The sequence below is a fragment of the Chinchilla lanigera genome, unplaced genomic scaffold (assembly GCF_000276665.1).
Source record: "Chinchilla lanigera isolate Chin_1 unplaced genomic scaffold, ChiLan1.0 scaffold00054, whole genome shotgun sequence".
Taxonomy (NCBI): Eukaryota; Metazoa; Chordata; class Mammalia; order Rodentia; family Chinchillidae; genus Chinchilla; species Chinchilla lanigera.
The window spans coordinates 4,962,635-4,971,453 of NW_004955455.1; the positions used below are offsets into that span (position 1 = coordinate 4,962,635).

At 40.2% G+C, this 8,819-nt stretch overlaps 1 protein-coding gene across 3 annotated transcripts in view; it reads left to right on the forward strand.

The window, feature by feature from the left end:
• The window catches only part of Osbp2 (oxysterol binding protein 2), a 182,026-nt gene that overhangs the window by 34,482 nt on the left and 138,725 nt on the right, over window positions 1-8,819 (forward strand). For all 3 annotated transcript variants that reach the window (XM_005396279.1, XM_005396280.1, XM_005396281.1), the window contains exon 2: window positions 6,379-6,587. In XM_005396279.1, the coding sequence (XP_005396336.1) occupies window positions 6,379-6,587 (209 nt within the window). The remainder of the gene's footprint in view (window positions 1-6,378; window positions 6,588-8,819) is intronic.

Genomic DNA, 8,819 nt, shown 5'->3' on the forward strand with positions numbered 1-8,819 from the left:
TTTTTGGTTTTTCTCCAGTACTGGGAACCGAACTCACAACCTTGCGCATGCCAGGCAGGCACTTTTGCCACTGAGCTAAATCCCCAGCCCCGACAGAAGAAATTTTGGAAAAGGCAAAAGCTCCTGGAAGATTAACAGTATACTCCCAAACAACCAGTGGGTCACAGAAGACATCAAAGAAGAAATTTAAAAATTTCTGGAAGTTAACAGCAACGACATTAGAACTCATTGAAACCTCTGGGACACTATGAAAGCAGTTCTAAGAGGAAAATTCATTGCAATCAATGCTCACGTTAGGAAAACAGAGCAAGCTCAAATAGACAACCTTTGATACTTGAGAAACAACAACAAACTAGCCCCAAACCAAAATTAAGGAGGGAAATTATACAGATGCGAGAAGAAATCAATGAAATTGAGACTAAAAAAAAGTAAAAAATTAAATCAACAAATCTAAGAGCGAGTTCTTTGAAAGAATAAATAAAATAGATGAACCTGTATCCAGACTGACCAAGACAAAGCAAGAAAAGATGTGCAATTTCTAATGCAATTAGAATTTTAAAGGGTGAAAAAAGAAAAATAATTTTAAAGGGTGAAATCACAACAGATGCTGTGGAAATCCAGAAGATAGTAAGTAATTTGAAAAATTATATCCCAACAAATTAACAAATTTTGAAGAAATAGATTCCTAGACACATACAACCAAAATGAACCCAAGAAGACATAAATATATTTAACAACCCAATATCAAGCAATGAAATGATAAAAAGATGATAACAAAGAACATCAATGATAACAAGAACATCAAGAACATTCTCTACTACTCTACAGTAGTAGAGAATCTACCAACTGTAAAAAGCCCAGGACTTGATGGATTTACTGTTAAATTCTATGAAAACTTTAAGGATGTTATATCATCAGTACTCCTCAAGCTCTTCAAAGAAATCAAAATGGATGTAGTACTCCTAAATTCATTTATGGAAGCCAGTATCACCCTGATCTCAAAACCAGATAAAGACCCAACTGAAAAAGAAAACTATAGGCCAGTCTCCTTAATGAATATAGATGCAAAAATGCTCAACAAGATATTAACAAGTAGAATGCATTATCAAAAAGATCATACATTATGATCAAAGTATTTAAAAAACATCATTTATGAAGTAGGTTTCATCCCAGAGATACAAGGATGGTTCAACATACATAACTCAGTCAGTGTAACATATCACATAAACAGAAGCAAGATCAAAAACCATATGATCATATATCAATAGATGCAGAAAAGGCTTTTGACAAAATCTGATATCCCTTGATCATAAGAACTCTGAATAAACCAGGTATTTAAGGACCATACCTGAATATGATAATAGGCACACATCACAGACCAATAGCCAGTATCATACTAAATGGGGGAAAACTAAAAGCATTCCTCTTAAAATCAGGAAAAGACAAGGCTATTCCCTATTACCGCTTCTGTTCAACATTAGTACTTGAAACATTAGCCAGAGCAATTAGGCAAGAGAAAGAAATAAAAGGAATATGTACAGGAAAGGAAGGACTCAAATTATCATTACTTGCAGATGACATGATGCTCTATAGAAGACCCAGATAACTTTATCAGAAAACTCTTAGAATTAATAACAAACTTCAGTAATGTAGCAGGATACAAGATCAACACACAAGCTGAACATGGTGGCTCCTAGCACTTGAGAGGCTGAGGCTGATGCCATGAGTTCAAGGCCAGCCTGGGCTACCTAGTGTGTTAAGGCCAGCCTGATCTACATAGTGGGACTCTGTCTCAAAAAACTAAAAACAAAAACCAACACACAAGAATCATTAACATTTGTGTACACCAACATTGAGTGGTATGAGAAAGAAATTATGAAAATAATACTATTCACAGTAGCATAAAAAAAAGAAATACCTAGGAATTAACCCAAGAAAGTGAAAGACCTCTACAAAGAAAACTACAGTATTCTGAAAAAGGAGATGGAAGAAGACACCAGAAAATGGAAAGATGTCTCCTGCTCCTGGATAGGCAAAAATCAATGTTGTCTAAATGGCTGTATTCCCAAACTGTTGCACAGATTTAATGCTGCTTCAATCAAAATACCAACAGCATGCTTTACAGATCTAGAAAAAACAATCCTAAAATTCATGTGGAACCATAAGAGACTCAGAATAACAAAAGCAGTTTTAGACAAGTGCAAAGCAAGAGGCATTGCAATACCTGACTTAAAGCTATACCACAAAGCAATAGTGATAAAAATGGCATGTTATTGGAACAAAAACAGATACATGAATCAGTGGGATAAAATTGAGAATACAGAAACTTCCTCAGACACATTCAGGTATTTGATTTTCAACATAGGGGCCAACAGTGTATGTTGAAGGTAAGATAGCTATTCAACAAGTGGTGCTGAGAAAACTGGTTATCTGTGTGCAGAAGATTGAAACTGGACCCTGTCTGTCACCATGTACTAAATTAAAATCAAAATGGATCAAAGATGTAAACATTAAAACAGAAATATTAAACCTATGCGCAGGTAAAATAGGTAAATCACTTGAAGACATAGGTGTAGGAAAAGATTTTCTAAACAGAACTTCAGTTGCACGAGAAGTCAACAAATGGGATTATATCACACTAAAAAACTTCTGTATGGCTGGGTGTGGTGGCACATGCCTGTAACCCTAGTGTTCAGGAGGCTGAGGCAGGAGAATTACCATGAGTTTCAGGCTAGCCTGGGCTACACAGTGAGTTTAAGGCTAGCCTGAGCTACGTCGGTGACCCTGTCTCAAAACAAACAAAAACCCCAAAAATAAAAAAATGAAAAGCTTCTGTACAACAAAAGAAACAATCAGTAGAGTGAAGAGACAACCTACAGAATGGAAAAAGATGTTTCCCATGATTAGTCCTCAGAGGATGATTAGTCCTCAGAGTACTAATACCTAGCATATACAAAGAACTTAAAAAAATTAAACCACCTAAAATTAAAGATCCAGTCAAGAAATGACAGGAGAAAAGAATAAACAGTTCACAGAGGAAGAGAAACAGAGAGTCAACAAATGTGTGAGAAAATGCTCAACATCTTTGGCGTCAGAGAGATACGAATTAAAACAGTGCTAAAACTCCATCTTTCTCTGGAAAGAATGGCAGTCATTAAGAAATAAAAAAAAAATTCAGATGCTGCTGAGCATGGTGGCACATGCCTGTAATTTCAGCATTCAGGAGGCTGAGGCAGGAGATTCCCTGTGAGTTTGAGGCTAACCTGGGCTACATACGTGAGTTTCAGGACAACTTGAACTACATAGCAAGACTCTGTCTCAAAAAATAAACATAACAAAACAAGCCCCCCCCCCAACCAAACGCTGGTGAGGCTGTGGTGAAAAAGGAACCTTTCTTCGTGGTTGGTGGGAATGTAAACTAGTACAACCATTATGGAATCAGTATGGAGATTTCTCAAAGAACTGAAACTAGAAATTCCATATGACCTGGCAATCCCCTTGCTAGGTGTCTTCTTCCCTAAACAGTTTAAGACATCATACTACAGTGACACATACATAGCACTCTTTATGGCAGCTCAACTCCAAATAGCTAAATCCTGGAAATAGGTTGTATATCCATCAGCAGATGATTGGATAAAGAAAATGTGGTATCTATATATGATAGAATACTGCTTTGCTGTAAAGAAGGACAGATTTGAGACGTTGGTAGGAAAATGGATACACCTAGAAAATATAATGTTGAGTGAAAGAGAACAGACACACAAGCTTAAATACCATACGGTATCTCTCATTTGAGTGAGGCAAAGCACAAACAGAATAGTAAGGATGGATAGAAGAGGATGGGAATGGATCTCTCACTATAGGGAAGTGGTCCGAGGGAAAAGGTATGAGAGGGGAGGAGGAAGGGAAGGGGAAATACATAGAATAAAGATGTGCCACGTAGAGGAACCTAATAATCTCAATTAGTGTAAACATTATATGCCACAACATGAGCTAAGATTAATAATATTGATGAGAATGGAAAGTGGGATAGGGGAATTTGAGGAGGGAGGGGAAGGAGGGAAGGGAAAGGGATTAAAAAGGAACAAGCTGCGCTATGTACCTGTAACCACTCCCCAAGGTGACTGCAAACTGCACAAAGTGCAAACATGTCCTAACGAAATAAAAACAATTCTATTAAACCCAGGAAATTAACATTGTGATGCTACTACCAACTAAACTCCAGACTTTATTCAAATTTTATTAGTTTTTCTCATCTTTTTTCCCTATTTTGTAGTCTACATTGCATTGTATGTTGTGTTTAGTGATTTCCTGTATCCAAAATTCTACCTACTATTGTTAAGAAATCTCTGTCCCTTCTCCATGTATTCCTGCAGTTGTTTACTTATATCAGCATGGACTCCTGGTTATTTTTCTAGTTGATAAGTTGTAGTCTGATAGACTGTGTCCACTGGAGAGCTTTTGGCCTATCCGTGATTTCACACAGTGACTGGCTTCCGTTTCCCACCAAGCACGAGGCACTGTTATTCCCTATGTTGCCACAGAAATGTCTGGAAATCTTGACCATCTCTGGTTTTCTAATATTAGGCCCATAGCCGGGTGTGATGGCATACTCTCATCATCTCAGCACTCAGGAAGCTGAGGCAGGAGGAGTGCCATAAGTTCGAGGCCAGCCTGGGCAACACAGTAAGTTCAAGTCCAACCTGAACTACACAAGGAGACCCTATCTCAAAAACAAAGCAAAACGAAAATAATATTAGGCCCATGGGGCTCACTGTTGTAGTTTTAATACAGGAGACTAAAATTTTAATATATCCTATCACATACTGCATTTGGTCCCTCATTCTTAGCTTTGTTTTTCTCTTGTCTCCTCCCTTGTTCTTAGTACTCCAGCCACAGAACTTTCTCTGTTCTTCAAGAGCTGTAAACTCCTCTTTGCTTTGTGTTCTTTGCCTCTGCAAGTCTTCCTGCCTAGAACATGGTCCATGAGCCTCTTGTTTTTGAGCTAAGCCAGTGTTCTCTTTGGTTAGTTACTACACTGTTCAACACCAGTATATTGTGTAGCCTAAAAGCATCTTAAATCAAAAACATCAGTTTTCCACCAGGCATGCCCAGCATGGTCAATTTTGTAAACTGGAGTCAGTTTCTTTCCATTAAGAGATGATGACACCTAAGAGCCAGAGTATTTGTTAGCTATACATTATTTTACTTGAGGAATGTTACTAAGGCAGAAGGAAGCAAAAATGAAACTACTGTTTAACTACAGGAGGAATGTCTTAGTGAGTGTCAAGTCATTGGGCTTTAGAGGTAGTAGAAAAGTCAAGAAAATGATAGATGGTAAGCAGCCAGAGAAAATCAGCAAAGCTTTTAAGGGCAGCAGAAAATTGCCAAATGAGCTCCTGCCACTGGCAGCACTAGATTCTGTTCCATTGCTCTTTTTTTCCCAGCATCCTCTGTAGAAAGAAAGTTGGTATCGGAGTGAGGCTGTCTTAATTTCCTCTGAGTGTCTAAGGGAATAAGTGGATCCAATCATGATAGTTGGATCTCAGTTTTTTGATATTAGTTGCAGTTGTAAATGGCATACACTGGGCTGGGGATATAGCTCAGCAGCACAGCACCTGCCTGGCAAGCACAAGGTCGTGAGTTCGATTCCCAGTACCAGAAAAAAACAAAACAAAACAAAAAAATGGTATACACTTTAGTCACCTCCACTTTCTCTTACCTTAATACCATTAGCTTCAGAATCCCATAACTAGCAAAGGCTTTGGTCCCTTGTCGCAGGGTAGCATTATGGTAGCCCAGCCAGCGCTCTCTACTTATCTGTCATGGGGCCAGAGAATGGTGACATCTTTGTTCTGTGAATCTCATGATGTAACAGAAAGACAGTGTCGGGGGCTATACTGTTCTCAGGTTGCTTCAAGCAGGAAGTGCCTCTAAGTCTATCCTCTGGGGCTCTGGGCCTCCAGTCTCAGTTTTAGTGGCAGGATCCCACCCTCCTCTAACTCTGTGGTTTTGAGACTTAGTGGAGTCAGGCATGCAGTCTGAGGCCTGCTCTCCCTTTTAGCACCCTGGGAAGTCACTCTTCTTCATTTTATGGTGTTTTCAGGGGTCAAACTGAAAGAGGCATGCCCTGTACATGACACTAATAAAGATCTTTATCCTTCTACCATTGTCCCCATCACAGGCACACATGGCCCCAGAGTCCCAAACCAAGCCCATGACTGGTAAGGTCCCAACAGGCATTATCTCCTTGGCTGTGACTTCAGAGCCTCTCTCAGCTCTTAGATCCGAGATTTTGAGAATTTCCCTGAGGATTTCTTTAGTGTGAAGCTATTGAATCTGACAGCTTACCGTCATATTTTCTCTTTTATCTGACAGAAACCAGGGTGAAATGGCCCACACCTGCCGTGGAACCATCAACCTGGCCACTGTGCACATCGGCACAGAAGACTCCTGTGGTATCTTGCTGACCAGTGGAGCAAGGAACTACCACCTCAAGGGCAGCTCAGAGGTGGACCGGCAGCAGTGGATCACTGCCCTGGAGCTGGCTAAGGCCAAGGCTGTCCGCATGATGAACACCCATTCAGGTAGTGAGCACTTAAGAACAAAGTGGGTGTGTACAAGTAATATCGTGGGTCTAGAGGCCTGGGAATTAAAAGTAATTGCATTTCAGTAGAGAGCAAGATACCCAGGCTAGTCTGGACCAACTCAGAAGGAAGGACAAGGTGCATATGTGGCCTTCTCACTTAGCTCCTGGCATTTTCAGCTGTGAAATGCTCAGCTGCTCTGCCAGAGTAGTCAGGGGTGGCTGGCAGTCCTTGGAATGAAAATGTTTACAGTGCAGGGCTGAGTATGCCTTTGGGCAAGTCTGGTTGCTGGGATTTAAGCAGATGCTTCAGGTGCTACAGTAGCTCAGGCTTAGAAATAGCAGTCTGGGGTGGGTGTGCACCATCCTGTGCCTGTGTCTTGGGGCAGGCTTGTTCTCAGTGTCCCCACTGTGAAGACTGAAAATTGTTTCACTGGAGCAGCTGCTGGGTGGGATACCAACTCAGATGTTCTGAGCAGGATTATTTTCTTACCTCACTAGATTAAAAGTGTTTTGTATGCTTTATAAACCAGTAGCTCCAAAAACATATGAGTAAAGTCTGTCTTTGACACCTGTCCTCAGCCGCACAGTGTTCTCTCACTCTGAGGCAACCAGAGGTATTGTTGTTGATGTTATGTGTATTTGTATATATGCCCAAATAGGTACTTATTTTAAAATAATGCAGTATTTTACCTTGTGTTTTTTAAATTAAAATTTTTTATTAGTACAGAATATGTTTGCCATGCATAGTGATTGCATTCATTATGGGGGAGCTGATATGTATACATGATATATCTTAATTCTTTTTACTTCCCCTTACCTTCACTTCCCACCTCTCTCTTAGTCCAATTTGCAAAATCCATTTAGCAGCATATCTTTTAAAAATTTCCCCATAAATACAGAACACTTTCTTCTTTGTTTTTACAACAATATGGTGTTACATTATGTGGCTGTACCATAGTTTATTTAGCCTGGAGCATGTTGGTGAACATTTAGGTTGTTTCCTTATTTTGCTGTGATACACCATGCTACAAGAAGTAAACTTGCAAATATTTCATTTCACATGTGTGTACTTAATAAATATACCAGTATAAGTGTACCAGGTTGCTGGATCAATGGAGTGTATGGTGTAATTCCATCATCCTGCCTTCCACTGGGGTTGTGTTCTGAGAGACCATTAACAGCATGTGCGAATATCTGACTCTCAGCTGTCTTGTCCACCCAAATCCATAGCAAATGTTTCTGATGGGTGAATAAATGTGTCTACAAATACCAAGAGCAGTTAAAAGTAAAGTGATGTGTGTTTCTGCAGCTTGTGCATATTTCTGGGTTTCAGCTGAGAAGAAAGCACAGCCCCTGCTCTCCAGGACTGCCCCTGGGTCTCCTGACAGCCTGGGTGGAAAGTGACTCCTGTATCCTGTGAAGGATCTCTAGCATAAAGTAGGATGCTCAGTCACCATGCCCCAGATCCCTGTCTTCCCAGGCTGAGGTGGTGTCTCTCTCTCAGCACTAGCTCCTCAGTGTTCACTGAAGGACATTCATCATATATAATTATAGCGGTCTTTTTTGTCTTGTTCATTTGGAGCATAGGTCCTATTTTATTCCATTTTCTTTTGCTCTAACAAAATACCTGCGATAGGGTAATTTATAAAGATCAGAGGATTATTTTGCCCACAGTTCCTAAGGATGGGAAGTCCCAATTCCTGAGGGTGGCACCAGCATCTATGTAGTTTCTCAGGAGGGCTTCCTTTTTTTTTTTTCTTTTTCCATTTTTATTGGTTAGTTACTGTTAGTTGATGGAGTAAAATAAAAATCCAGAACTCCACTTATCACAATTGTAAAAGAAGGAAAAATGAGTGTGTATTGTGTAACAGTTCTCAAATCTTAGGTATTATTACGGGACTTAAAATCAGTACTCACTTGAAGGTTATTAAGGCTACATGGTCTATGTATAATCAGTAATAACGGCCTTGGGAAGGAGGCACCTGCCTGTGGAGTGTAAGTCTGCATGCCAGCCTTCCTCCATTGTGCCTGGAAAGGTGGTGCCAGCAAGTAGAAGATGAGTCTGTGGTCTGCTCATCCTCCATACCTCAGAATGTCTGGTGCATGGAGCCTTAAGTCCGCACTCTGACTTTCCTTCGTCATCCCTGGGACAGCAGTGCTGGCAAATGGAGTGTGAGTCTGCACTCTGTGCTTCCTCTATTGCAGAATATGGTGGTGCTGGCAAGAGGAG